Source organism: Triturus cristatus, chromosome 1_2, assembly GCF_964204655.1.
Source record: "Triturus cristatus chromosome 1_2, aTriCri1.1, whole genome shotgun sequence".
NCBI lineage: Eukaryota > Metazoa > Chordata > Amphibia > Caudata > Salamandridae > Triturus > Triturus cristatus.
Window position 1 is genome coordinate 580,502,895 of NC_140580.1, and position 27,530 is coordinate 580,530,424.

The window sequence follows — 27,530 nt, forward strand, 5'->3', positions numbered from 1 at the left end:
AAGACTTCTTCGAAGAAAAACAAAGTGCAAACATCCGGACCCAACACTAGATGGGAGGCTATGCAAAGCATGTGATCTACAGCTCACATGCCTCAAACATAATGTACTAATACTATCACAAAATATGTTGCATTAAGCTGCATATTTTCCCCTTTTTTGCCTAATAATTTAGTGAATCCTGCAGCATAATTTTGCCCTCCCCTGCTGCATAATTCCAGTGGCCCTACATATACTACCTACTAGTATGGATTACATGCGACTCCTACACCTTGCAGGCCTCATTGTCTTAAGTAACATACTTACACACGTATGTGAGTCATTGTGTCTGAATAATGTGTGTGTGACGTAAAAGCCCTCAACACTCTACACTAGGCCGAGTGGCACTATAAAAGAAATGAAATGCACGAGAGAGGGTCTATATAGAGAGGAGGGGCACCACTGGAGGTCGCTAGTGAGAGGAATCTGTGCAGAGGGAGGTGTTTAGTGAAAGGGTGTAATGAATGCCTCTGCATTTCCCTGCAGGGTGGCGGGGAGGGGGGAGCAACCCTAAACCTTCAGGAGGCCCCATACAGCCCAAAGTCAATGTACATCTGGGAGATGTGGGAGACTCTTGTTGCTGCCTAGTGCCAAAACATTGTGGTCAAGTAAGTTTTTTGTGTAGGAAGGGAAACCTACCCTTTGCTGATATTTCCTCTTTGCATGTGTCCTGCAGAACGCAGCACACATGCAAAAAGGAAGTAACAGGGAGGAATAAAGATATGTCTCTTTGTTACACCTACCTCAGAGAGCCACACCATTTTGGCACAAACCCTGGTTTACTAAGATTTGTAAATATGGGTTTACATGGAGATGCTTCAGAACACCCATGCACCACCCATGTAACGCCTATCTGAGGGTAATGCAAGGCAGCGCTATGCACTGCAAAGCGTTACTTGTTTATACAAAGCCACACCAACCATGATTGCTTCTACTGTAAAGCCTTATTTAAGCTAGCAAGATGTGCTCATCAGCCTCATTCTTGAGGCGACATTTCTTGATAAGTGAAAACAACCTTATCATAGAGTGCACTGGTGAGGAAGATGGAGGTATAGCAAGAGGGCACACTGGATTTCACACTCTTTCATAGATGCTATCTGTCTCCATGCCATTCTGGTCACATTCGATCGATCATTTTTTAAAGTGACAGAACATTGCAGCGGTGTAACGTAGGGCCCAGAAGGTCCTGTGGCACTGTGGAGGAGGGGGCCACCCTTCAAAAGACCCCTATTCAGCCAGAGGTCTATGAATATCTGTGAGATATGGGAGACTTAGGGGCCCTACCAATGTTCTGTAGGGGGCGGAATCATTTTCAGTTACACCACTGGAGCACTGTATTCTGGGGCATTTGGTTTAATGTAGTTTCATTTTGGGGTATAACTAGAGGTGTCACACATGATATGCCGGAGCTGACCAATGACAATCTTTCATACCTCTCGTCAGTGGTAACAATTTTATGTCTTGAAAGATGAGTTGACCCTGCCAGAGTCCAAACTATGATTTAACGTTTGCAAAGAACGTCTGCAACAGACACTTAACTCACTCAGGGTTTTTCTATGTTTGTTATGTCATTCCTCTGTCCTGGAAAGGAATATGCTACTTACCAGTATGCATCTGTTCTTGGCATGTAGAGCTGCAGAGTTGTACACTTAGCATAGATCGCCATCTGGTGTTGGGCCCGGATGTTTGCAGTTTGTTTTTCTTCTTGGACAGTCTTTGGAAGTCACGAGTTTGGTGACTCCTCCTTCGGTCCGTACTGCGCATGGGCTTCGGCTCCATCCTCAGATTGTTTTTCGCCAACAGGGAAATGATGGAGCGTAGTAATAACAGTGAGAAACCCATGTGTTGTATCTAAATAAGATGTACTGGAACGGATACAGGTAGCCGGGGAGGCGGGTGGGCGTGTACAACTCTGCAGCTCTACATGCCAAGAACAGATGCATACTGGTAAGTAGCATATTCCGTTCGAGGCATATGAGCTGCAGATTGTACACTTAGCATAGATTATATAGCAGTACCCAACCCTAGCGGCGACCACCGGTATCCGTTGCAGCTGTTTGAAAAAGTGTCTTTAGTACAGCCTGGCCCACCCTAGCTTGCTGCTTGGAATGCACATCTACACAGTAGTGTTTTGTGAAGGTGTGCGGTGTAGACCATGTGGCTGCCTTGCAGATGTCATCTAAGGGTATATTCCCTAGAAAAGCCATAGAAGCCCCTAACTTTCTTGTAGAGTGGGTTTTAGGGGGAACAGATAATGTTCTCTTTGCCTTTTGATAGCAAATTTGTATGCATTTTACAATCCACCTAGCTATCCCTGATTTTGAAATGGGGTTGCCTTTATGTGGTGGAGAGAAGGAAACGAACAATTGTTTAGTCTTCCTGAAGGGTTGCGTTCTTTGTATGTAGTATAGTAACGCCCTTTTTACATCAAGCGTGTGTAAGGCCCTTTCTGCAACAGATTGGGGTTGCGAAAAGAAGACAGGTAATTCCACTGATTGATTGAGGTGGAAGGGGGAAATGACTTTGGGCAGAAACTTCGGATTTGTGCGAAGTATGACCTTGCTGTGATGCATTTGTATGTAGGGTTCCTGTATGGTGAACGCCTGTATTTCACCAACCCTTCTAAGGGAAGTGATAGCTACAAGGAAAGCTGTTTTCCAGGTGAGAAACTGTAGCTCACATTTGTGCATTGGTTCGAAGGGCGGACCCATTAGACGTGTAAGAACCAAATTTAGATTCCATACAGGGGAAGGTGGTGCCCTGGGAGGAATTACTCGTTTAAGGCCTTCCATGAAGGCTTTAATAGCGGGCACTCTGAAGAGTGATAAATGCTGCCTGTTTTGTAGATAGGCAGCGATCGCTGCTAGGTGTAGGCGTATGGATGAATATGCCAGGTTACACCTGTGAAGATGGAGCAGATAGCATATTATGTGCTGTATGGATGCATCTAGAGGGTTGATTGTATTGTTACGGCAGTAAATTACGAATCTTTTCCACTTTGCGGCATAGCATGCTCTAGTGGTAGGACGTCTGCCTTCCATGATGATGTTCATGCAATCAGGGGGAAGGTTAAGGTATCCGAATTCTAGGATTTCAGGAGCCAGATCGCCAGGTTGAGCTGAGCTGGGTCCGGGTGCCTGATTTCTCCATGGTTCTGGGTTAGGAGGCATGGGGATAGATGCAATTTTTGATGTGGTACCACTGACAGTTGTAGTAGCGTGGTGTACCACGGCTGCCTGGCCCACGTCGGAGCTACCAGAATGAGTGTGAGGGAGTGCTGTTGTAGCTTCCTGACCACTAATGGAATTAGTGGGAGAGGTGGAAAGGCGTATGCAAATCTGCCTGACCAGTTCATCCATATCGCATTGCCCTTGGACAATGGGTGTGGGTATCTGGCGGCGAAGCTTGGGCATTTTTTGTTTTCGTGGGTGGCGAAGAGGTCTATCTGAGGATGCCCCCACTGTTGGAAGAATGGGTGAAGAACTTGTGGATGCAGTTCCCATTCGTGTAGTTGTTGTGTTTGTCTGCTGAGCAGATCTGCCATGGTGTTTTGTACGCCTGGAACGTGCTGTGCCAGGAGAAAGATGTTTTGGGGAATTGCCCATCTCCATATGCTCTGGGCTAAGCGGGAGAGCTGGGGAGAGTGTGTCCCCCCCTGTTTTTGTATATAATACATCGCAGTCATATTGTCTGTGCGAATGAGGACTGCTTTGCCCGAAATCTGTTTTTGGAAAGATTTTAGGGCTAGAAAGATCGCCAAGAGCTCCAGATGGTTGATGTGGAGCGATTTTTGCTGTGGCGTCCATAGACCTTGCATGGTGAGGTGTAGGAGGTGCGCTCCCCAGCCGGAGAGCGATGCGTCCGCTGTTAGAATCACCTGAGGAACCGGGTCCAGGAACGGCCGCCCTTTGGAAAGGTTTGTGGTGTTCCACCACTGCAGAGAGTGATGTGTGCGGCCGTCCACCAACACCAGATCCGTCAGCTGACCCTGGGCCTGGTTCCACTGTTGTGCTAGGCACTCTTGAAGTGGACGCATGTGGAGTCTTGCATGGGGCACTATGAAGATGCAAGACGCCATCATTCCTATGAGCTTCATAAACACTCTTGCTGGAAGAGAGTGTTGAGGAAGGAATGTTTTGCGTAAGGCTTGAATGCTTGTGATTCTGGCTGAGTTTGGATAGGCAATACCCTTGGAGGTGTCTATAGTGGCCCCGAGATATTGCTTTGTGTGAGATGGTATGAGGTGGGACTTTTGGTAGTTCACCGTGAAGCCTAGCTGGTGGAGCAGTTGGATGGTGCTGTTTGTATGCTGCACACATTGGTCGTAGGACGCGGCTTTTATCAGCCAGTCGTCCAGGTAAGGGAAGACGTGAATGTGTTGACGTCTGAGGTGTGCTGCTACTACTGCTAGGCATTTGGTAAACACCCGCGGTGCGGTGGTGACCCCGAAGGGGAGAACCGTGAATTGGTAATGTTGTCCGTCCACCACGAACCTGAGGTATTTCCTGTGAGAGGGGTGTATTGGAATGTGAAAGTATGCGTCTTTCAGATCCAAGGTTGTGAGAAAGTCTCCCTGGCAGAGGAGTGGGAGGACTTGCTGTAGGGTGACCATGTGAAAATGGTCTGAGTGTATGTAGGCATTTAGAGGCCGGAGGTCGAGAATGGGTCTGAGGGTCCCGTCTTTCTTTGGTATTAAGAAATATAGGGAGTAGACCCCTAGATTTTGTTGATTGACGGGGACCTGCTCTATAGCGTGTTTTTGGAGGAGTGAGAGTACCTCTTGTTTGAGCAGTGTGGAATGTTCTTGAGACATTGGACGGTGTCTTGGTGGGATATTGGGTGGGGTAGATGTTAGTTCGAGACAGTACCCTGACCGAATGATTTGGGTTACCCATTTGTCCGATGTTATGGACTCCCATACGTGGATAAAGTTTTGTAGTCTGCCCCCGACCGGAGTGGAATGGTCTGGGGGGAGCGGAGGGGAGTCATTGTGCGGGGGGGGTGGCAGAACGGGTGTTGTTGGTTTTGCCCCTGCCCTTATTGTTGTTACCCCTGTAACCACCTCTCTGATTGCCCTTTGAAAAGGTATTTTGAGGAGGGGACTTGTAGGAGGTAGAGGCGTTATCGGTGGAGGAGCCTCTGCCTGTGCCACGAAAGGACGAGCGTCGAAAGGAACGTTTGGAGGCTTGTGTTTGGAGTGCCCCCATAGACTTTGCTGTGTCTGTGTCTTTCTTCATCTTTTCGAGCGCTTCGTCTACCTTTGGCCCAAAGAGTGTTTCCTGGTCAAAGGGGTGATTGAGTATGGATGCCTGGACTTCAGGCTTGAAACCTGAGATCCTGAGCCAGGCGTGGCGACGAAGCAGGACACTGGTATTTATGGCCCTAGAAGCAGTGTCGGCTGCATCGAGGGCACACTTAATGGAGGTGTTTGTAATTAGTTTACCCTCCTGTATCAGGTCATGAGCCTTGTGCTAGTATTTTTCTGGAAGGTGCTGCATAAGAGCCTCTAGTTCGTCATAGTGTGCTCTATCATATCGCGCAAGCAGTGCTTGTGTGTTTGCAATGCGCCACATGTTTGCAGCTTGGGAGGCGGTGCGTTTACCAGACGCGTCCAGAAGTTTAGATTCTTTGTCTGGCGGTGGGGCATCTCCTGAGGATTGGGAGTTAGCCCGCTTTCTAGCTGTGGAGACAACTAGGGAATCTAGGGGAGCAGGGCCCTTGATGTAAGCAGGGTCTGTGGGTGCCGCCTTATACTTCTTCTCTATTCTAGGGTTCAGTACTCTGGCTCTGACAGGGTCTTTGAACACCTCTGTAGCGTGCTTGGTGACACCCTTAAGCATGGGTAAAATGGAAGTGGATTTGTCTTGTATATCAAATGTATCCAGTAGGAAGTCTTCTTCTACTGGTTCACTGTGCATGTCCACCCCATGGTAGTGTGCTGCTCTCTGCACTAAATGGTGAAACCCTAAGGAGTCCTCTGGAGGAGACGGTCTTGATGGGTATAAGTCGTCCTGAGGTACATTGGGTATATCAGGGTTATTGTAATCCTCCCATGGATCTGGGGTCCCTGGTGGAGTGGGATCCATTGGGGCGTCCGCCGGGTAATTGTCCGGATCCCCATCATCCGGATCTGGGGATGGGGTCGGATCGTAGTGAGGTACAGGTGGCGGAGACCTGTGAGGTGGAGGTGGTGGAGGAGGTGGAGGGGGTAGGGGAGGCGGTAGTGGGGAGGGCACTCTGAGGGGAGAAGTAGCAGAGTCCTTCCTTTTGGGTGGAGGAGGAGGAGCCGGAGCATCAAGGCGTCTTTTCTTGGTAGTTAAAGTCAAAAGCCCAGTCTTAGGATCTTTGGACAAAGTCTTTTGTAAAGGGTCTGGTGTAAACAGAGCCAATGGTGTCGAGTCGTCTGTCGGCACCGGTGATTTCGGAACCGGGGGTTTCGATGGTCTGTGTGCGCCATGCTTTTTTGAGGTCTCCGGGTGTTTCGGCGTCGAATGATGTTTCGGCGCCGGAGCATCGGTGCCGACAGATTTGTGTTTGTGTTTGGTCGGCACCGAGTGTCCAGGCTTCGGCACCGGTGGTTTCGGAGTGGAGCTGGATTTTGCAGTCTTCGGTGCCGGATGCTGTTTTTCGGCACCGGGTGTCGGCTGGCTCGATCCCGAGCTGCCATGAGACTTTGGGAGCTTCGACACCGGGCCCGAAGGTGGGGTGATCGAAGTTTTGGTTTTGGTTTTGCCCAGGCCGGCAGGCGAGGGAGTAACCTGAGTCTCTTTGGTTTTCGGCGTGGGGGTAGGAGGGGGCATATTACTCACGGCCCGCTGCGCTGGTGTAATGTCCTCCACGTCGGAGTCGTCGGCCTCGGAAGCGCTGACGACGTCTTCCTCCTGTTCGGTGTGTGTTTGCCCCGAAGCTTCGGCGTCGTCTCCGAAGATGTCCGGTGGAGCTGCGGAGGATGAGTGCGCCATGGTGCGTCGAGCTCTTCGATCTCGGATGGTCTTCTTCGATCGAAAAGACTTGCAGGCGGGGCAGTCTCTAGCCTCGTGTTCCGGAGAGAGGCAAAGGTTACACACCTGATGGAGGTCGGTGTGGGGAAATTTAGACCCACATTTTGGGCACTTTTTGAACGGAGTCCTTTCCATCGGCCGGGACCGGAGTCGCGGAGGGCCCGAAGGCCGGTGTCGATGAACGGGATGGAGAAAGTGCCGCTTCGAGAGATGAAGATGATGAAGGAACTCGAAGAATCGAGGATTTTCCGTCGAGGCTGGAACCGTAGAAGTTCGAAGCCGGAGCACGAAGTATCACATCCGAGCCCGATGGCGGAAAAAAACAATCTGAGGATGGAGCCGAAGCCCATGCGCAGTACGGACCGAAGGAGGAGTCACCAAACTCGTGACTTCCAAAGACTGTCCAAGAAGAAAAACAAACTGCAAACATCCGGGCCCAACACCAGATGGCGATCTATGCTAAGTGTACAATCTGCAGCTCATATGCCTCGAACACCTGTTTTATAGATAGAGTAATGCTTTCTAGTGTATATGACTGTATGTGGTAGCTTTGTAGGCAGTTTGCTTCAGACCTCCAAATGGGACGATGACCAGTCTCGCCCTTGGCCACTCTCAGAGACTCCACTGACTTGAAAAGTAGTCTTGGGAAGCTTCCAACTGCAAGCAGCCAACTGTAAGGGGACGATGTCAGAAGCTAGCAGATTCCACAGCCCCTTCAGAGAGGGCAAACAGCCTGAATTCCTGAAGCACTGCTGCACTTGGGGATAAGAAGACGTTATTCTCATGCAGCGGAGTGATATTTCCGTCAACACATGGGAAGTAAGAAAAAGTAAATTCGAAGATCACGTAGTGACTTTGAGTAAACACTGTCAGTATGGAGTTTGTGCACATGTAAGTGACGAGGACGTTCAGTGACCTGCAGTGTGCACAGGAACATCGGGGATAAGAAAGAGAGGAGGAACTTTCATTGCCTGCAGTAGCTTCAGGGTCTGAAGGCAAAGACAAACTTCAAGAACCTTAGCGTGAGGGGTGAAACAGAACCGCAGGTTAAGCAGGATGAGTAGGTATAGGAAGTTAGGTTTCTGTTGCAGTTACCCCCCACTTTTTCCAGCGTTGATTGCTTTTCTTGAACATTGTTCCAAGTGTGAAGTTGGTTTGTATAGAACTCTAAGAAAACTGCAAATATATCAAAACTGCTTTACTTGCCATCTCTCTAGGAAATTTGGGCACTTCTTGCTTTCTTGTTAGCTTCTCCTCCTTTGCTCTCTATGAAATTCCCTAGTGTGATATATAGGCATATCACACTGAGTAATCTGTAAAGTAATCAAAAGTAATAACACAGTAATTTCAACTGTATTCAAAGCATTTACAAACCTGTAACAAAGTCATTTTCATTCAGCTTGCTTATAATGTTCAACCTGCCATGAAAAGTACCATTAACACTTACCTGTGCCAGGCTTGCTTGGTTCTAGGAAATAAATATAACTAAATAATATTTTTATACAAATAAATTGGCCTGAGTTCAGTCATTGAGTGTGTACAATAAATGCTTAGCACTACCCTCCGATAAAGCCTTACTGCTCGCCCACACTGCCACAAATAGAGAGTAAGGTGCTTTCTAATTTGACCTCTGCCTACCTTTGGGGTTTCACTGGACTCTGTGCACACTATACCTCAGTTTAGTATACTATATACAGAATAAGATTCCTACAGTAGGAGCCACTGAGAACTAAGATTGAGGCCGGCGCCTTTGAGGCCTGAGCCTAAGCTGGAGCCTTGAGGATCTACACTGAGAACAGCATATGCTAAGAACCAAAGAGTGAGCCTGTGGGGCTTAGGAGTCCGAAGGAGCTTTGGAAATCCAGTGGAGAGTGTAAAGTGCTGAGAGTAAACAGAAGCATCAGGGAATATCATAGTGAAAATTAGAGTTTTCAGTCCTATTAAAGATTACCGGCCTACAGGTTATTTGAGGCTTTAATTACCACAAAGCTCTCATAAAGCAATCACCCGATACTAACCAAGCATTACTTCACAAAAGGTTGTAATATGCAAATGAGGCCCACATATTTTTGGGGTGCTTATAAATGGATTGCAGGTGGTTAGCGAAACGGAGGAGAGAATAGGGTTGAGGAAAGGGAAGCATCACACGCAGGAGTGAGCAATACTTGGAGCCGAGATAAAAACAAACAAGGAGTGAAGAACACAGCATAGGGGGACAGGGAAGAGAATAACACGGAGCAAAGGAGGAGAAGCTAACAAGAAAGCAAGAAGCGCCCAAAAAAAGACAACATTAAAAGCAGGGGCAGAGATGCACATGAGGGTGAGAACAACACGGAGTGCAAGGAGGGTGGATGAGAAGCACACAAGAGAGAAACTTTCACAGGGGAGAAAGATGCAAAGAGAGCTAAAACACATGTTCTCTCATGGAGTGCTTAACCCAAAAAGAAAATAAAGTTTGCTAAAAGTTATCAGTGCAAGGACAGAAGCCAGTCAATAAGAGAGATGGTAAGCAGGCTATGCTCCATGGGTGGGACAGATGGATAAGCTGGAACAATGAAAGCCACTGAAAAAAATTAAGCAAATGAGTGACAATAAAGGCAACCAAAGGTAAGCAATAGTGGGCTGAAAGCCCCTGTAAGGTTTTGAACTGTGTGGCAAGATCAACCTGCAAGTGTACTTCACCTAATATAAGACCGGTTACCCAGCAGCTTTTAGACTTGCTGATTATCTAATTGCACACATTTACATTTTTTTCATGTAACATGCACCCTGGAGAGAAGGCTTTTTGCTTTTTTTAGCGGTCTGTCCCTTCTCTTACTGCACACCATAGGAGACCCTCTCCTTTTTCAGCCTGAGGCTACTAAAGATCAGGGTTAACTGTTCAGGAGTGGTCGCTTTAAACAAGAATTATGGGATCTGTTTTGGTAAAATTAAGAAAGCCTGTGAATGTCGTTCCCAGTACATATTGCCCACTTTCACCTTTGTGCAGGACCCTCAAACAGAGTTCTACACATATATCAGTAACATGTGGATTATCCCTCTCAACTCCCCAAGTAAGGTATAATATTGAGATTGAAAGCTCTGACATGCAAGTTACAAAGTGAGCTCAGAGTTAATCTCTTTGCTCACTCCCTTTTCAACCTCTTTCTCTCTCCCTTTTCCCTATCTGTTCCCTTCGTTCCCCTACCTTGCTATTCATCGCTGCCTCTTTTATTCCCCTATATGCTTTCTCTGTTCCCTCAACCTCATCTTTTATATGCCCCTCTACCTTTTTTCTCCTTTCAACCTTCACCCTCAGCATTTTTCTGTATTTGTTTTCCGCTCCTTTCTCCGCCCCATCTTCTTCTGTTATCCTCATCTTCGTTTCTCTCTCTCAGATGAGCTACCCTCACTTTATTCTCACTGTTCCAACCTTGTCTATCCATCTCTGCATATATCCTTATCTCTCACCATGCTTGTTCTCTCAGTTTCATACACTCTAGTAGTGCTAATGCTTGGGAACTCAAAAGTCTACATTCAGAAGCACAGCGCCGCTTCTAGCACTATAATTCATGGTTGGCTGTCAAATTCTGCTTAGACTGTATACGTTTGCTAGTTTCTTCATCTTTATATACGTTCATCTATATATGAATTTTTGCACAATACTCCAATGTGTAATACAACTAAAGAATATAAACCTATTTTAGCTTGTACTTTTGTCAACTATTTTATAATCATGCCACCCCCTAAAATAAACCAGTAAAAATTAACTTTTGTCTTAAATTTTGACCCTTTGTCCTAAAGTTTGACTGTCAGTGTCCAGAATTCACTTTCTTGCCAGGTGGTCACCCTAGGTAGGAGTAACCGGAACCCCTAGCCCTGGGGTCTCACAGCGATCCATGCCAGGGCCGATAAGCATTTAAAAAAAACTTTTTGCTGCAAATCCATGGGGGAAGGCGTGGGTAGGGTTTCAGTATAACCCAGGGTGGGGCAGGTCCTGGGGCATGATTTGTAACATTTTGTGAAGGGGGCGCAGACGGCCCCCCTTCCCCATGGCCAATCTTGGCCCCGGAGACCGCTACCTCCCAGGGGCTGGTCGTGTCTTCACACAAAGTGGAGTGTGCCACTGTAGGATTTTAGTGACGACTGGATGATGTGCAAGTATGGTTTGTAACTGTGTGCGCTCGTAGTGTGAGTTCATGGGCAGCTAATGTAACTTGGAGCAGTTTTTGTTCTGAATGTGGATAGCCTTTACCATGCATGCCTTTACAACAAAACGTTTGTGGTAAATGCATTTGCGTGATAAACGTTTTCGTGGTTAAGACGCATGCGTGTTGCGATCATGCAACCCGTCAAAAGATATTAGTCCTTTTGCCTTGAATTTAACAATGAATGTACAATCTATTGAGGTTATGGGCTACTGGGCATGAAATACAATGTACTAAGAGAATATGCCTTTTATGTAGCTCTGTACCGCAGACCATATTTTACGTTTTTATTATGTCAAACTTCTTCTTTAAAATTGTTTTCTTAAACAAAAAAAGTGATAAAAGAGCATAAAAAGAGTCTTTAAATTTTGTAGATTGTCTGGACTGTTGGAGACATTTTATGTTGAAAAGAAATCCAATCTATAAAATGGAACAATTACGCTGTAAAACAGTCTGAGCTCCAATATGGCTGCTTAAGATTCATGCTCTGGCCAAGCTGCTGTTCCTCCAATATCATTCCAGAAACTTACATTGAGGTGTTGGGCGGTGATGGGTCCTGCTGAGGGGCCTGGCCCAATTTTTAGCATGAGAAACCCATGAATCCCAGAACATGTCATGCACCACGACTGTATAGTGGCTCCATAACCTAAAAGATGATGGTGCTTATCAGGCTTTCTCGCATTGAAGAGCTGAATGCATGGTGGACGCCTACACCTGGACAGACCTGAGATGCAGCACAGTTGCATGAGATCTCTCAGTAAACTGGATTCTGGGGGGAAATCACCAGTGGTACGGCAGCAGGAGTGGCTCCACATTGTGCTGAGCAGCCCTCTGCAGAGAATCACGGGAGGGCCTCCTTGAACAGCTGAAACAGAGGAGCCTTCCTGTAGGGGTGTACTAAAATAACACCCCGTTGAACCTTAGAAATGATTTGATTTGCCCTGGTAGTCCTTACTCACAAGGAGAACAAAGGTAAATATTGTTTCCCCTAAGGACTTCAGGCTTAGTGAATCCAGACAGCAGAAAGGACTTACCACCTGAATAGAACCCCTCCCCCCAACTTAATATTTTTATTTTTAATACAGGGTGAGACAATGATCATGGTGGCACAGAAAGACAAGTGGAGCTCCCTCCATGGGATGGTGAGTATGATGGTAGGCCCGCGGGGGCATCTGCATAGCTATGGGGTTGCACATTGGCAATTAAGCTTAAGTCCCTAGACCGGAGTATGTTGGAAGTAGTAATCTATGCCACCGAAAATAGAGCGATTATAGCCCAGAAATTTGAAGCTGGTGTAATTGCCTCTTTATCCCACAAGGAATCCGAACAACAGCACTTGAAAAATGTCATGTATTGCAACTTCAAGTCCTGGGCATACATTCTCTGCTGGCTGGAGTGGACTTAATGAAAGAGGTACCATCACTTCTTGGTAATTTGATAATTTAACCATGGAGGGATAACTGTGCTTAGAGGTAAGTGTGCTGAGGACCTCACAGATTCCTGCTAGGGTTTTGGATGAAGATAGAGAAGGATCACGTGCAATATTGATGGATCAGGTAATGCCAGTCAGATGGGAGGGATTCTGATATAAGCAGGGAAAAAAGGTCTTCTAAAGTACAACAGTACAGGGTCCATCTTCTGAGCTTAATGAATCTATATTTATAAGCAAGAGAGAGCTAAAAGCAGTTGAGAAGGAATTCATTTGGTGTCTGAATAGAAGCTTCTGTGTGGTTTTTAGCATGACTCTGTATCAGACACAGAGGAAAATAATAGTTTTCTCCAATACAGAGAAAGCACGAGACAGCTTGCCCCCTAGATTGGGGTAGGCAGGCGTGGAGGGGGTAAGGCACAAAACTGAATGCGGGGGTGACCATTAATTGATGGATCCTGAGTAGCATTTAAGGGAGTGACTCCTGTAATGTGCACTTGATTTCTTTCTTCATAGCAGAGTTATTATGGATCAAAAGTGGAGTTGATCTAGGCGACATTTATTTCAGTAATATGCAATAGCAGGTAATTTGTTATTTGGAGAGAATATAGAGATTTTATTTCCATGTGTGGCCTTTGACATTAACTTTACTCCTTTTCTCTAGTAACATCCCTGTGATTGGTACTAGAGCCATTAAACCTGGAAACGTTTTGTACACAGCTTTAATATGGCAGAAGTATACTGTGTTCCCTTTGAATGTTAGCTATACATTGTCTCTACTGTAAGCTTACTAAACTATAAAACAGAATATTTGAATGGCAAAAGCCTAAAATGAAATTAATAAAATTAATTTCACTTTGAAATTCATCATGTTTTGAATTGCAACAATAGAACAGGAAAGACCTCAGCACAACACCAGGTGTGAAATATAGGACACAGTATGGGTCCAGGGAGACCGTGTCAGGAAATCTGAATATGGCATATAAAGAGACAGGATGAGTTTATTAAAGGCTCAAGAAGGTCAGCAAAAGAGATCAATCATGCAGCATGAGAAGCAGCAGAAAACTAGTAATGAAACTAGGAGGGTAAGAGAAAATTAGGCATGCCCTTGCTGAAATCGAAGTATTTAATAGCCTTTCCAGGAAAGAGACAAGCATAGTACCAAATTTGACAATAGAGCTTTTCATAGCAGTAGGAAAGACAAATAGTTAACATCACACAGGAAGGAATGTTGGAGAGTCAAATATAACAAACAAAACAAGGGTAGAGAGAGCTCGGCATAGGAGTGAGCGAGTATTTGGAGATTAGCAAATTCAAAGTAGAGCGATGAAAGCTCAGCATAGATGTGGAGACAAAAGAGCTCAGCTTCGCACTAGGAGATGGAACATGCAGAGACATTAGTTACCCTTTTGATGGCTGCTTTGGGGAAGGCAGATCGCCGGTACATCTCGTAGCGGTTCAGCTGTTCCTCTGAAAACGAAGACACCAATATCCTGATAAAAGAAAAGTTTTAACATATTACATAAAAACTTTGTCTGTTGCATTTAAATTAATTCATTAATTTTGGAAGTGGTGTAGCTAAGACAGGGGTCTATAACGTTTTCTATAATGAGAGTTACTTCTGATTAGTGAAAATCGTTGTGAGCTACTGAAGGTTAATTAACACGTGCAGCGTTTCTAGACACTCCATTGCCCAATTTCACTTACTTTAAGCCTAATATGCTTGGAACCCGAGCCTATGGTTTGAACAAAATCCTGTGACTAGGGGTACTATGATAGGGCTGCCATGAGCGTCAGTGAGCGCATGGTCTGTAAGGATGTATGAACGTGTGTGTGAATTAATGGGATATATGTGCATGGGTGACTGAGAGCCTGTGTTGTATGGACTTGTGGCACAGGACATACCTTTCCCCATATGTGGCACAGTTACATGTACAAGAAAAACATACAACCTGGGAGAAATTCGAAGTGCGGAAAAAAGTTCTGCAAAAATGTTCTGATTAAAGAACATTTTTCTGCACATTAAATTTCTCCCATTTAAAAAATGGCTGTATTTTTCAGTTATAAATATGGTGGCATGTCTACCAGCCAATGGGAGCAAGATACCTGCTGTGTGCAATTGTGACACTTTAACATGGGAAAAAATTCAGCTGAGGAGTTAGATTTATGTTTACATGCATTACATAAAACTAATCATTTCAATTTTCTCCAATGTAAAATTGTCTTTACAAACAGCAGGCAGTTTACTCCCTGTGGTCTGTAGACATGGTGCCATATTTATAACATGAAAATACAGTAGTTTGTTTAAACGTGAGATATTCAAAGTGAAGAAACATGCTTCATAAAACATTAGGACTGAATTGGCTTAATTTAAAGTACTGAAAAACATTAAGACAATGTTTCATAGAAACATTTTTCTTCACTTTACATTTCTTCCATTTAAAATGAAATTATTTTTTTCCCAGCTATAAATATGGCACTGTATCTACTGCCCACTGGGAGCAAGATGCCTGCTGTGTGTAAATGCAACGCTTTGAAAGAGGAGAAAATGAAAACAAAGAGTTTGCCTAACCATTAAGTTGATGCTTTATTTTAATATTCGGTCATTTGAAATTATTCAGAACCATCAATTTGTTCTCAAGCTCCTATATTGAGTTGTGAATGACTTACTTAAGAGTAAAACACCTCCTCAGTGCTTCAGTTCTGAACCTCTGTGGCTCACCTGGGCCATAAATCTGAGTGGAGCACTGCTTTTTATTAGGCCCTGCTATCTGCAACCTGATAATAATGTGGAAAAAAACAGCCTTTCTATAACTGTGAAAGGAAAAAGCAAGCTAATTTATTGCAGTTTAGTTAAAAATTAACTCAAAGCTGGGAGCTACTCTGAAGGTTTCTGCAAATTACTGATAGCAACATCAAAAGGGATTCACCAAATGTGATAAATGTAAGGCATGCAGCATTAGCAGAAATACTTAAGAAATTAGGGATTTTAAGGGTAAAATCTATACCATCAATGATAAAATCACATGTGACAAGCTAAATAGTATATATGATCAAATGCAAATGCGGCCGAAAATATATAGGCAGCAATATATGTCCATTCAAGAAAACAGTACGGGAACACATTCGAGTAGTGCAAAACAAAGATACTAACTATGCCTTGGCCAAACATCTAGAAACGCATGAAGGGTATCATTCGAAAACAATGACATAATACGGCATAGTCTGTGTACCAAGGCATGAAAGAGGTCGTGACAGAACACTTAAACTTAGACGTCTAGAATCTCGTTTGATTATACGATTTAGAACCAAACAACCACATGGTCTAAATGGAGATGAAGAGTTACATGTACATTTATAACTGAAATAACTCAATTCATGGATGATACAAGAACTATAGAATTGGAATACCTCTTTCTGGAAATGTATAGGAAAGTTGACTGTCTAACAGGGTTGGGGATATGAATTAAAAAATAACTCACATTGATGTACAACCAGCTTGAAAGACACTTTTGTAGGATATAATGTAATTAAATGGTATACAATACACCCAGTATGTCTCTATGTGTCATCAAATTTAATAGGCACTTAGCCTATGGTTGGTATGTATATGAGATGTCATATCATTAATACACTGAGACATAGATGAATAAGCAAAACAAATAGTGTTTGCAGATAGGGCATACTCATATGAACAAGACTAATGCATTAAGAATTAACAATCAAAGTTTCTTCGCAACGTGATACAAATGGGTACATGATGTTTGACACATGCAGAACCATCATTGTGTATATTCAATAAATTCATAACAAAATAACTTTCCTCTGATCAATTAACAAGTTTAAAATTGAGCGTACTTATGCTTTGAAATGAAAGTTTATTTAACGTTTTTTGTTTTTAACTCACAAATTGATTAAACGACTTAACACATAATGCTTCATTATTGGCTAAGTGGGCATGTCTGTATAAATAGCAAAATGAAAGTAGGGCACACCTAATCGTGATCAAGAGTCTATAGTCGAAACGCGTTGGTGGTGTAATTAAAAGGAATTGAATAGCAAACTCCTGGAGTGCAGCATATTTTTTCTTTTGATGATTAATTTATATGAGGGTATGATTCCACCCCGAATGTGGGCACCGTCCGAAAGCGCGTTGTGAGCTAGAATCAATTGGTGAGGAGAATATATATATTTATTTTCCCTCTCCTCTTCAACAGAATTGAAGCAGACACCATGGGCAGTTTCCAGGCTCTTTATTCTTTGTGCAAATCGTACACACGTACACACACACGTACACACACACGTACACACACACACACGTACACACACACACACACACACAAATCATATGCACACATATACATATCTCTCACTTAGAAAAAAGAAGGAAAGGGAGTTGGAGAAGCATTGCAGCATGAAATCGGTACTTTGGCTTTCATCAAATGCTTTTCAGCAGGGCTCAATGACAGAGGGAAGCACCCAAGCTAAGCGTTTTACATTCAAAGCTCTGAATGACCGATGCTGCCATCGTCCGAGTGTCCCTTACACCCATCCCAGTCAAACCTCTACTGAGCATGGGTGCAGACAGGCTTTAGGAGCCAAGAAAAGTATAGGGGTGCCCAGTATCTACCAGGACCCCAGCACTTTTGCCAGCCACAATAGGCTCAAGGCTAAAAGGCAGTTTGGGCATAAGGCGGATAAAAGCTTTAGGAAGGAGCATGGAAAACAATTTGCAGAGGACAGGTTACTCAGTGGTACATTCTCCTTTTAAAGAATGAACATACTGAGTTTCTAATGCTTCATACTGGCAGCTACACTGCTAAACTAAACCTCCCACCCGTTTGTGTATGCCCTCTGTTTGTGATTTAAAACAGCAAGAAGGAAACAGTGTGACATTCTACAAAACACAGAAGAAATAGAACAGCTCGAATTATGTATTTCTGATTGAAAATATGTGTCATTTGGGGCAGCTCTCTTGCGCTCACATGAAAATAAGTAGGTCTAGCATTCGCAAGATAGTGCAATAAAAAAAATCATTGCAAGCTTATGTCATAAGAAAATGGCCCCTGCCTAAACATGGCGGCCTTATCCCTACAATAACATTTTTACATTAAAAAAAAAAAAGTTGCCGATGTGGCTGTTTTACCAATAAGGTTATTCAAATAAAAATCCTTTCGGTTCGCCATGAATTTTATTATTATGTTGGACTTGGAGTTATTGGCTTTATAAATGCTAATGATTTTTACCTATCCCACAAAGTGCTTTGCGCTATTCTCTCACGTAAAGTTTTTAATCCAGTTACTCACTTTTAATCTTGTTGTATTGAGTTTGATATTGTCTTGCATTACCTGGAGGCAAATTGTGCCGTCAGGGTAGCTCCTTCCGCATTACCAAAGTTGAACGGGAGGCTGACTGGACAGGGCTTACAAATCAGGAATGAAGATGCGGAGTCAGGAGCACACTACGGGCTTTAAAAGTATGGCAGTTGCGCTGTTAGAAGCCACCCCACAAAGTGCTTTGCGCTATTCTGAATATGCTACTTACCAGTATGCATCTGTTCTTGGCATGTAGGGCTGCTGACATTCATATCTGTGCATAGATCGCCGCCTAGTGTTGGGTCCGGATGATTGCACATTGTTGTCCTGGAAGAGTCTTCGAAGTATCCTGAGATGGGTGACTCCTCCCCTGGACCACAGTGCGCATGGGCATCCTCTCCATCCCCAGATTGTTTTTCGCCATTGTGGCAGTGATGGAGTAGATACAGGAAGTGATGACCATGCTATACAGTAATTCTGAGAGCTGCAGCTGCGACAGGCGCCGGGGAGGAGGGTGGGTGATATGAATGTCAGCAGCCCTACATGCCAAGAACAGATGCATACTGGTAAGTAGCATATTCAGTTCGAGGCATGTGGGCTGCTGAATTCATATCTGTGCATAGAATACACAGCAGTATCTCCTATTAGCGGCGGCTACCCGTGCCAGCTGCAGCAGTCTGAAAAAGAGTTTTGAGAACAGCCTGTCCTACAGCTGCTTGCTGTTTTGAGTGTACATCTACACAGTAGTGTTTTGTAAATGTATGTATAGTGGACCATGTGGCTGCTCTACATATTTCTTGTAAAGGAATGTTTCCCAGGAAAGCCATGGAGGCCCCTAACTTCCGTGTTGAGTGGGCTCGTGGTGGAATCGTTAATGTGCGTTTAGCTTTTTGATAACAAATTTGGATACATTTAACGATCCATCTGGCTATACCTGCTTTGGAAATGGCGTTGCCTTTGTGTTGTGGAGAGAAGGCAACAAAGAGTTGTTTAGTCTTCCTAAAGTTTTTAGTTCTGTCAATATAGTACATGAGGGCCCTCTTTACATCTAGTGTGTGGAGCATCCTCTCAGCGACATTTTGTGGGTTTTGAAAGAAAACAGGCAGTTCGATGGTTTGGTTCATGTGGAACCGCGATATTACTTTAGGCATGAATTTGGGGTTGGTACGTAGTACGACCCGGTTTGCGTGAACTTGTATAAATGGCTCTTGAATGGTTAGTGCCTGGAGTTCACTAACTCTTCTTAAGGAAGTGATGGCAACCAGGAAAGCCACTTTCCAGGTGAGGAATTGAATCTCACAAGAATGGAGAGGTTCAAAGGGTGGACCCATTAGTCTGGTGAGGACCAAGTTGAGGTTCCACACCGGTGCTGGGGGGTGTCTTGGGGGAATCACTCGTTTAAGTCCTTCCAAGAAGGCTTTGATGGCAGGCACTCTGAATAAAGAGAGGTGCTGCCTGTTTTGGAGGTAGGCTGCTATTGCTGTTAAATGGACACGTATTGAGGTGTATGCCAGATTGCATCGGTATAGGTGTAAGAGATAGCAGATTATGTTCTGAATAGATGCGTCTAGTGGGTTAAGGTGATTGTTGTTGCAATAAATGACAAACCTCTTCCATTTGGCTTCCTTAATGATCTCCATACAGTCAGGTGGCAGGTTTAGGTAGCCAAACTCTAAGACTTCAGGAGCCAGATCGCCAGGTTCAACTGTTGCGGATCTGGGTGTTGAATTTCTCCATGATTCTGCGTCAAAAGCGCGGGTTTAATCCGCAGTCTTTGATGCGGCACCACGGAAAGTTCTAGAAAGGTGGTGTACCATGGCTGGCGTGCCCATGTTGGAGCAACCAGGATGAGTGTCAGAGAGTGCTGTCGCAGTTTGCGTGCCACCAGCGGTATCAACGGCGCTGGGGGAAAAGCGTACGCAAATCTGCCGGACCAGTTCATCCATATCGCATTGCCCTGCGACTGTGGATGCGGGAACCTGGCGGCAAAGCTTTGGCATTTTGCGTTTTCCCTTGTGGCGAATAGGTCTATCTCTGGATGACCCACTGCTGGAAGTACGGTTGGAGTACTGATGGGTGTAACTCCCACTCGTGCATCTGGTGGCTGTGCCTGCTGAGCAGATCCGCCATCTGGTTGTCTTTGCCTGGGAGGTGTTCCGCCATGAGGAATATGTTCCTCTGAATGGCCCACTTCCACATGCTCTGAGCCAGATGAGACAACTGTGGAGAGTGTGTTCCTCCCTGCTTCTGTATGTAGTACATGGCAGTCATGTTGTCCGTCCGGATCAACACGACCTTGTTGCACAGGTGTACTTTGAATGCATTCATTGCCAGGAAGATTGCCATCAGTTCCAGAAGGTTGATGTGCATCTTCTTTTGTTGTGTAGTCCATAGTCCCTGCACTGTGTAATTGAGTACATGAGCTCCCCATCCCTGGAGAGACGCGTCCGCTGTCAGTATTATTTGTGGAACAGGCTCTTGGAACGGTCGGCCCTTGCAAAGGTTTTGTGGATTCCACCAATGCAGAGAGTTGTATGCCCGACCGCTCACCAACACTAGGTCTTTCAACTGTCCTTGAGCCTGATTCCACTGACGTGCTAAGCACTCCTGAAGCGGGCGCATATGTAGTCTCGCGTGTGGGACTATGAAGATGCAGGAGGCCATCATGCCTATCAACTGCATGAACACTCGCGCCGGAAGGGAGTGTTGAGGTTTGAATTTTGAGATCAGCAGTTGCATGCTGTTGATTCTCACTAAAGTTGGCTGAGCTGTGGCAGCCAGAGTGTTGATTGTCGCGCCTAAGTACTGTTGTACGTGCGCAGGTTGGAGACTTGATTTTGGGTAATTTAGTGAGAATCCCAGATCGTGAAGAAGGTGAATGGTGTGGGACATGTGGGTGGCACATTGTTGTGCTGATTTGGCCTGAACTAGCCAGTCGTCCAAATAAGGGAAGACGTGAATATTTTGTCTTCGCAGATGCGCGGCCACTGTCGCCAGGCACTTGGTAAAGACCCTGGGTGCTGTTGTTACTCCGAAGGGGAGAACTTTGAACTGATAGTGATTCCCCTGAATGGTGAATCTGAGGTATTTCCTGTGTGAAGGGTGTATTGGTATGTGGAAGTATGCATCCTTCAGGTCTAGTGTAGCTAGGAAATCCCCCTGAGTGAGTAGTGGGAGAACCTGTTGGAGGGTGAGCATATGGAAATGCTCCGACAGTATATATAGGTTTAGGGGTCGCAGGTCTAGGATAGGTCGGAGCGAGCCGTCCTTTTTTGGGATCAAGAAGTACAGAGAGTACACTCCTGTGCCCTGCTGGGCAGTGGGCACTACTTCTATGGCCCCTTTTGCGAGCATAGCAAGCACTTCTTGCTGGAGTAAATCTAAGTGTTCGGCTGACATAGGACGGTGCTTTGGTGGTATATTGGGTGGCGTGGAAGTTAGTTCCAGACAGTACCCATGTTGAATGATGTCCCTGACCCACCTGTCCGTGGTGATGTTCTTCCATGCGGGCAGGAACAGCTGGAGTCGTCCCCCGACTGGTGTTAAGTGGTCGGGGGGTAGGGAGAGGGCGTCACTGTTTGTTTTTTGGGGAGGACCTGGTGTTGCCATATCCACGTCCCCTGCCCTTGGCGCTGGATCCACGATATCCACCCCTGTTGTTTTTGTCGTAGGTGGTTTGTGTGCCATCTTTGGCATACTGTTGTTGTGACCCCTGGCCCCTTGACGTTCCCCTATTTCCAGTGCTACGAAAGGAGCCACTACAAAATTGTTGGGTTTGTAGCGCCCCCATAGATTTGGCAGTATCTGTGTCTTTTTTTATTTTCTCTAGGATAGTGTCAACGTCTGGGCCAAATAAAAATTCCGTGTTAACCGGTAAGTTGAGGATATTGTTTTGGATCTCGGGTTTGAAGCCTGAGATGCGTAACCAGGCATGGCGTCGCAACATGACACTTGTGTTTATTGCCCTGGCCGCTGTGTCAGCTGCGTCTAGGGCGCATTTTATGGACGCATTAGTGAGGAGTTGTCCTTCTCTAATGAGGAGCTCCGCTGACTCTTTATACTCCTCTGGTAGGTGTTGGAGCAGTGACTCTAGCGTGTCATAATGCGACCTGTCATAACGTGCCAGGAGTGCTTGTGTATTGGCAATGCGCAGGATATTGGCTGCTTGCGCTGCCACACGTTTGCCAGATGTTTCAAGGACCTTTGACTCTTTGTCTGGGGGAGGAGCATCACCAGTTGTCTGTGAGTGGGCTCTTTTGCGAGCGTTGGCAACCACCATAGAGTCTAATGGCAACTGACCCCTAATGTATTTAGGGTCACCAGGTGCAGGCTTATATTTCTTCTCAATCCTGGGGTTTAACACTCGGGCTCTTGTGGTGTTCTTGAAAATGTCTTTGGCAGGCTTCAGAACCCCTTTAAGCATGGGCAGAGTCTTGACAGTTGTTTCCGAAGATGCGAAAGTGTCAAGCAGGAAGTCCTCCTCAATGGCGTCAGAGTGCAGCTCCACCCCATGATGAGCAGCAGCCCGTTGGATAAGGGCATTAAATGCGGCCGTGTCCTCTGTAGGAGAAGTTTTAATATTGTAGAGTTGCGCATCCTGAGCATGTAGCGTGACACTTGGGTCTGTGGGGTAATCCCATGCTTGATCAGGATCCTGTGTTTCATCGGGATCTGCGTCCCCGGGGTAGATGGTATCGTCCCCACCATATTCCTGCATTGGGTCCGATTCAGAAGGGGTAGGAGAAAAGGACTGCGGAGCTAGTTGGAGGGGATGGAAGTGTTCTTGTAGCACTGGCTCCTGCTCCGCCGGTAGCTTGCGTTTAAGAGGAATTTTGTATGGCAACTCTTCCCTGACTGGCGTGATCTTGCGCTTGTGGAGCATGAGCCTGCCAGTGTCGGCGTCGATAAACTGTGGCCCTGAAGGGTCGTGTTCTGGTAGGCCAGAGGTGGTGGACTGTGTGTGGAGGACACGTGTCCGAATTTGAAAGAGTTTCGGTGCCGATGTCGGTGGCAGCCCAAAGGTAATGTTGGTGGGCTCCGAGTGCACTGTACAGGGTGAGGTAGTGTGGGGACCCGAGGTAGAGTGGAGGGCTACCTGGTCCCGGATACGTTGGAGAGATGCAGAGACCTGCTGCACAGCAAACTGAGATGGTTGTTTGGTGGGCATCTTGGTAGTAGGCGTGGAGGCCGACCCCGACTTTTTTGTTGGAAGGGGGTCACTGGCTTGAAGGGATGCATCGATAGTCGACGTAGTCGAGGACTTCTTCGGCATCGGTGCTTTAGGCGTCGACGTAGCCGAGGCGGCCATTTTGACTGCGGAGGCGACGGGCTTCGGTGTCGGCGCCGAAGGTGTCAGTGCCTTGTGGTGCACAAGGGCGTGCTTCTTTTGTGCGTCGACCGCGTCTGCTGCGGTGAGCTCGGCGCCGAAGTCTTTCTGTACGCGTTCGGAGCCGACGACTTTTTTCGGCGCCGGGGCAGTGGACTGTTTCGACGCCTTTGATCCGACCACCACCAGTTTCGCTTTCGATTTTGAAGGGACTGGAGCGATGGATGTTTTTGGGTTTAACAACCCGGTCGTCTTGGGTAATATTGGCTCTTGCATAGTGTTCAATGCCGGGCCGGAAGGCGGGGCCGAGGAACCATGGATTAGGTCTTGGGTAAGGCCCGAAGGCGATCCCTCGACCGGAGCCTGACGACTAATTTCGGCCTCCGTTTCGACAGATTGGCCTAACTCCTCGGGAGAGCTGTCTTCTTCAGCCCCATAGGCTTTGTCGAGGTCCCCTACCTCGTCGACGGCTTCTTCACGTCGAAAGAGCTCTTCGTCATCGTCGTCCGATCGGGAACCATGCTCCGAAGCGGGGCTAGATAGTATTTCTTCCACGCTCTCGGCGTCCTCGGTGCTGAATATGTTGGTGGGTGCGGGCGCTGCCTGCTGCGCCTCGAGCCTCGCTGCCCGTCGGTTCCGTAGAGTTTTCTTGGATCGGAACCGCGCGCAGGCCATGCATTTCGATTCGTCGTGATCCGGCGAGAGACATTTGTTACAGACCGGGTGGACGTCGATGTGAGGGTACTTGGCGTGGCACAACGGACACCTCTTGAACGGAGTTCTCGATTCCATCGTCGATGGAGCGTCAAAGTTTGGACCAATTCGATTCGAAAGTTTGAAAAGGGTGTGGAGCACTAGAACTAGTAGTCGACACCGAACGGTAACTGTACCGACGAAAACTATAGGCCTTTTGGCCTAAAACTAAGTATTCCGAAGTTGAGCTAAGATAGTTGCATCCGAACCCAATGGCGGAAAAAAACAATCTGGGGATGGAGAGGATGCCCATGCGCACTGTGGTCCAGGGGAGGAGTCACCCATCTCAGGATACTTCGAAGACTCTTCCAGGACAACAATGTGCAATCATCCGGACCCAACACTAGGCGGCGATCTATGCACAGATATGAATTCAGCAGCCCACATGCCTCGAACGCTCACGTAACGTTTTTAATCCAGTCACTCGCTTTTAATCTTGTTGTATTGAATTTGATACTTTCTTGCATTACCTGGAGGCGAATCGAGCCATCAGGGTAGCTCCTTCCGCCTTCCCGAAATTGAACGGGAGGCTGATTGGACAGGGCTTACCAATTGGAAAGGGAGGGGCGGAGTAAGGAGCACACTACAGGCTTCAAAAGTATGGTGGCTGCGTGGATGCGCAACTGGCGCACCAAAGGCAAGCTCATCGGTGCCCGTCCATGGCTGGAAGGGGCCTGCCACTATGCCCAAAATGTCACTTATTCATCCCAAGAATTAGAACTTCTGGCCCCACAGACTAAACCAAAGATTGACTTTACAGTCATAAACAACTTAATAAGTCTTGGCCTACTGAACTCGGAACCAGCAAAGGTACCCAGCGATCTTGTGCCTGGAACACCTTCAAACTACTATGAACACGCTCAGCCCATGGCACATGCTTCCGCATCTAAGGAGCTAAATGTAGTATATCTTAATACACGCTCTATGGTCAAACACCAATTAGAAATCTTCAACCTCTAGAGACACCGAGGCCCGAGACTTAGTGTTACTAACAGAAACTGGGCTGACTACGGAATCTACTCCTGACATACTAGCAGCATTACCTGAAAACTACTACCTCCTACAGGCTAACAGACTTCTTGAGAAAAGAGGAGGAGGGGAGGCAGCAGCCATTAAAAAAAACACCTCTCATTCACCATCATATCCTCTCTAAGAGTAGCATCGGTGGATAGTCTAACTTTAAAATTGGTTTCTCCCACTTCCACACTGGTGTGTGTCCTGATCTATAGGCCTTCTACAGTGATGAGGGAATTCATCAAAGAACTAGCAAGCTATGTTGCACCCCTAACCATAGACTACGCAAAAATCTTGTTAGTCGAAGACCTGAATTATTGTGCGAATGAGGAAGAAGGGAGCAAGGGCTCTAAGGAACTCACAGACTTGCTAAAATATCTGAATCTAGAAGGACACATACATGAGCCGGCACACATTAAAGGTCATGCACTTGACCAGCTATGGACCACCAATCTCTCAATCCAGAGCTTAACAGTCAAGCTGTGCGTCTAGTCAGATCACCATCTAATACATTTTACCTTAAGTGATCTCTCATTAGCCAAACCCTCAGCTGGCCCTAAATTAATGACCAGGAACTGGAATAGTATCAATCTGTCAGATTTCCCCAATACCCTGGCATTTAACCTCCCACCAAGAATAGATAATGTTGACAAGCTTGAGACAGCTATTACTAACTGGCAACAAAAGGCAAGTGAGATACATGCCCCATTACAAAACAAAGCCAGTCGTTTGCGGTGGCATGAAGCCAGAGTTGAAACTAGCTAAGCTAAAAACTCGCCAGGCAGAACGGAAATGGCATAAAGAACAAGTTACTTACCTTCTGTAACGATGTATCTGTAAGAAACATTAGTTAGTTAGATTCCTCACCTTAGAATATCCCCAGGCGTCAGACTGGATCCGGAAGATTTTTCGTCAGCAATACCCCTTGCGCGTCGCTAGGCGTCGTCTGCGGCTCCGCGTCCGTCGTCGTGCGCCGGGATGACGTCGTCGGAGTACTTGGACGCCGCCCTCGCGCGCGGACGTCAGTTCTTGTACATAGCCTTCCGCGCCAGGAACGCAGAGCCATGCAAAGACCGACACTGGTGCCAAAAATAAAATCTAGGGGCCTGAAAGGACAACCTTAACCCTAGATGTCAGTTCGCAGAACGGGGAGGATGGGTGGGTCGGTGAGGAATCTAACTAACTAATGTTTCTTACAGATACATCGTTACCGAAGGTAAGTAACTTGTTCATCTGAAAGAAACACGTTAGTTAGATTCCTCACCTTAGAATAGATACCCAAGCAATACCATCCCCGGTGGTGGGTCTGCGAACCAAGATCACACCAGAAAGTCCTGGAGGACAGAACGGCCAAAGAAGCCATCCCTCCGGACTTGGCTGTCAAGGCAATAATGCCTGGCAAACGTGTGTAGCGAAGCCCACGTCGCCGCCTGACAGATGTCCTGCAAAGGGACACCCCGTCCCAAAGCAGTAGTAGCCGCTGTGGCCCGAGTGGAGTGGGCGCGCAGCCCAACAGGAGGGTCCTTTTTAGCCAAAGAGTAACAAATTTTGATGCACAAAACGACCCACCGAGAGATGGTCCGTTTGTGCACAGCTTTCCCATTCTTAGTACCCACGTATCAAACGAAAAGTTGGTCGTCCACCCGGAACTGCTTAGTGCGGTCCAAATAAAAGGAGAGCGCACGTTTTGGGTCCAGACGGTGGAGCCTCTCTTCCTCTTTGGAAGGATGCGGAGGCGGAAAGAAGGTGGGCAAGGTGACAGACTGCCCAAGATGAAATGGAGTCACCACTTTCGGAAGAAAGGAGGGACGAGGCCGAAGGACAACCTTGTCCGGATGAACAGACAGAAAAGGAGGCTTTGAAGATAAAGCCTGGAGCTCACTCACCCGTCTAGCCGAGGTGATGGCTACCAGAAAAGCAGTCTTAAGAGCAGTCTTAAGAGTCAGAAGACGAAGAGGACAATTGTGAAGAGGCTCGAAGGGAGCGCACATCAGGAATGTCAAGACAAGATTCAAGTCCCACTGAGGCATTACAAAAGGGACAGGAGGGAACGTGTGAGTAATGCCTTTTAGAAAGCGTGTAACTACAGGGGACTTGAAAAGAGAAGGCTGATCAGGAAGCCGTAAGAAGGCAGAGATGGCAGCAAGATAACCTTTCAGGTTGCCCAGGGCAGAGCCCTGCCGGGCCAAAGAAAGAAGAAAGAGGAGAACCTCAGAAAGAGGGGCGGAAAGAGGATCCACAGCCTTTGCTGTGCACCATGCCACAAATTTGTTCCACCGGCAGGCGTATACCGTCTTTGTGGAGGGACGCCTGGCTGCCAGAATGATATCACAGACTTCAGGAGGCAAGTCAAATGGCATCAACTGCCGCCGCTCAATCTCCACGCATGGAGGTGGAGGCTGGGCAGGTTCGGGTGGAGGACCGTCCCCTGCTGCTGCGGCAGAAGATCCTCCCGAAGGGGCAGACGTA

General features: G+C 46.5%; 1 protein-coding gene across 4 annotated transcripts in view; it reads right to left on the reverse strand.

The window, feature by feature from the left end:
• LOC146867666 (transcription initiation factor TFIID subunit 11-like) overlaps nt 1-27,530 on the reverse strand; it is a 217,619-nt gene that overhangs the window by 94,441 nt on the left and 95,648 nt on the right. For 2 of the 4 annotated variants that reach the window (XM_085606557.1, XM_085606562.1), the window contains exons 4-5: nt 15,324-15,431; nt 14,059-14,146 (exon numbers count right to left, since the gene is read on the reverse strand). In XM_085606557.1, the coding sequence (XP_085462683.1) occupies nt 14,059-14,146; nt 15,324-15,431 (196 nt within the window). The remainder of the gene's footprint in view (nt 1-14,058; nt 14,147-15,323; nt 15,432-27,530) is intronic. The other 2 variants (XM_085606567.1, XM_085606570.1) reach the window with 1 other exon arrangement.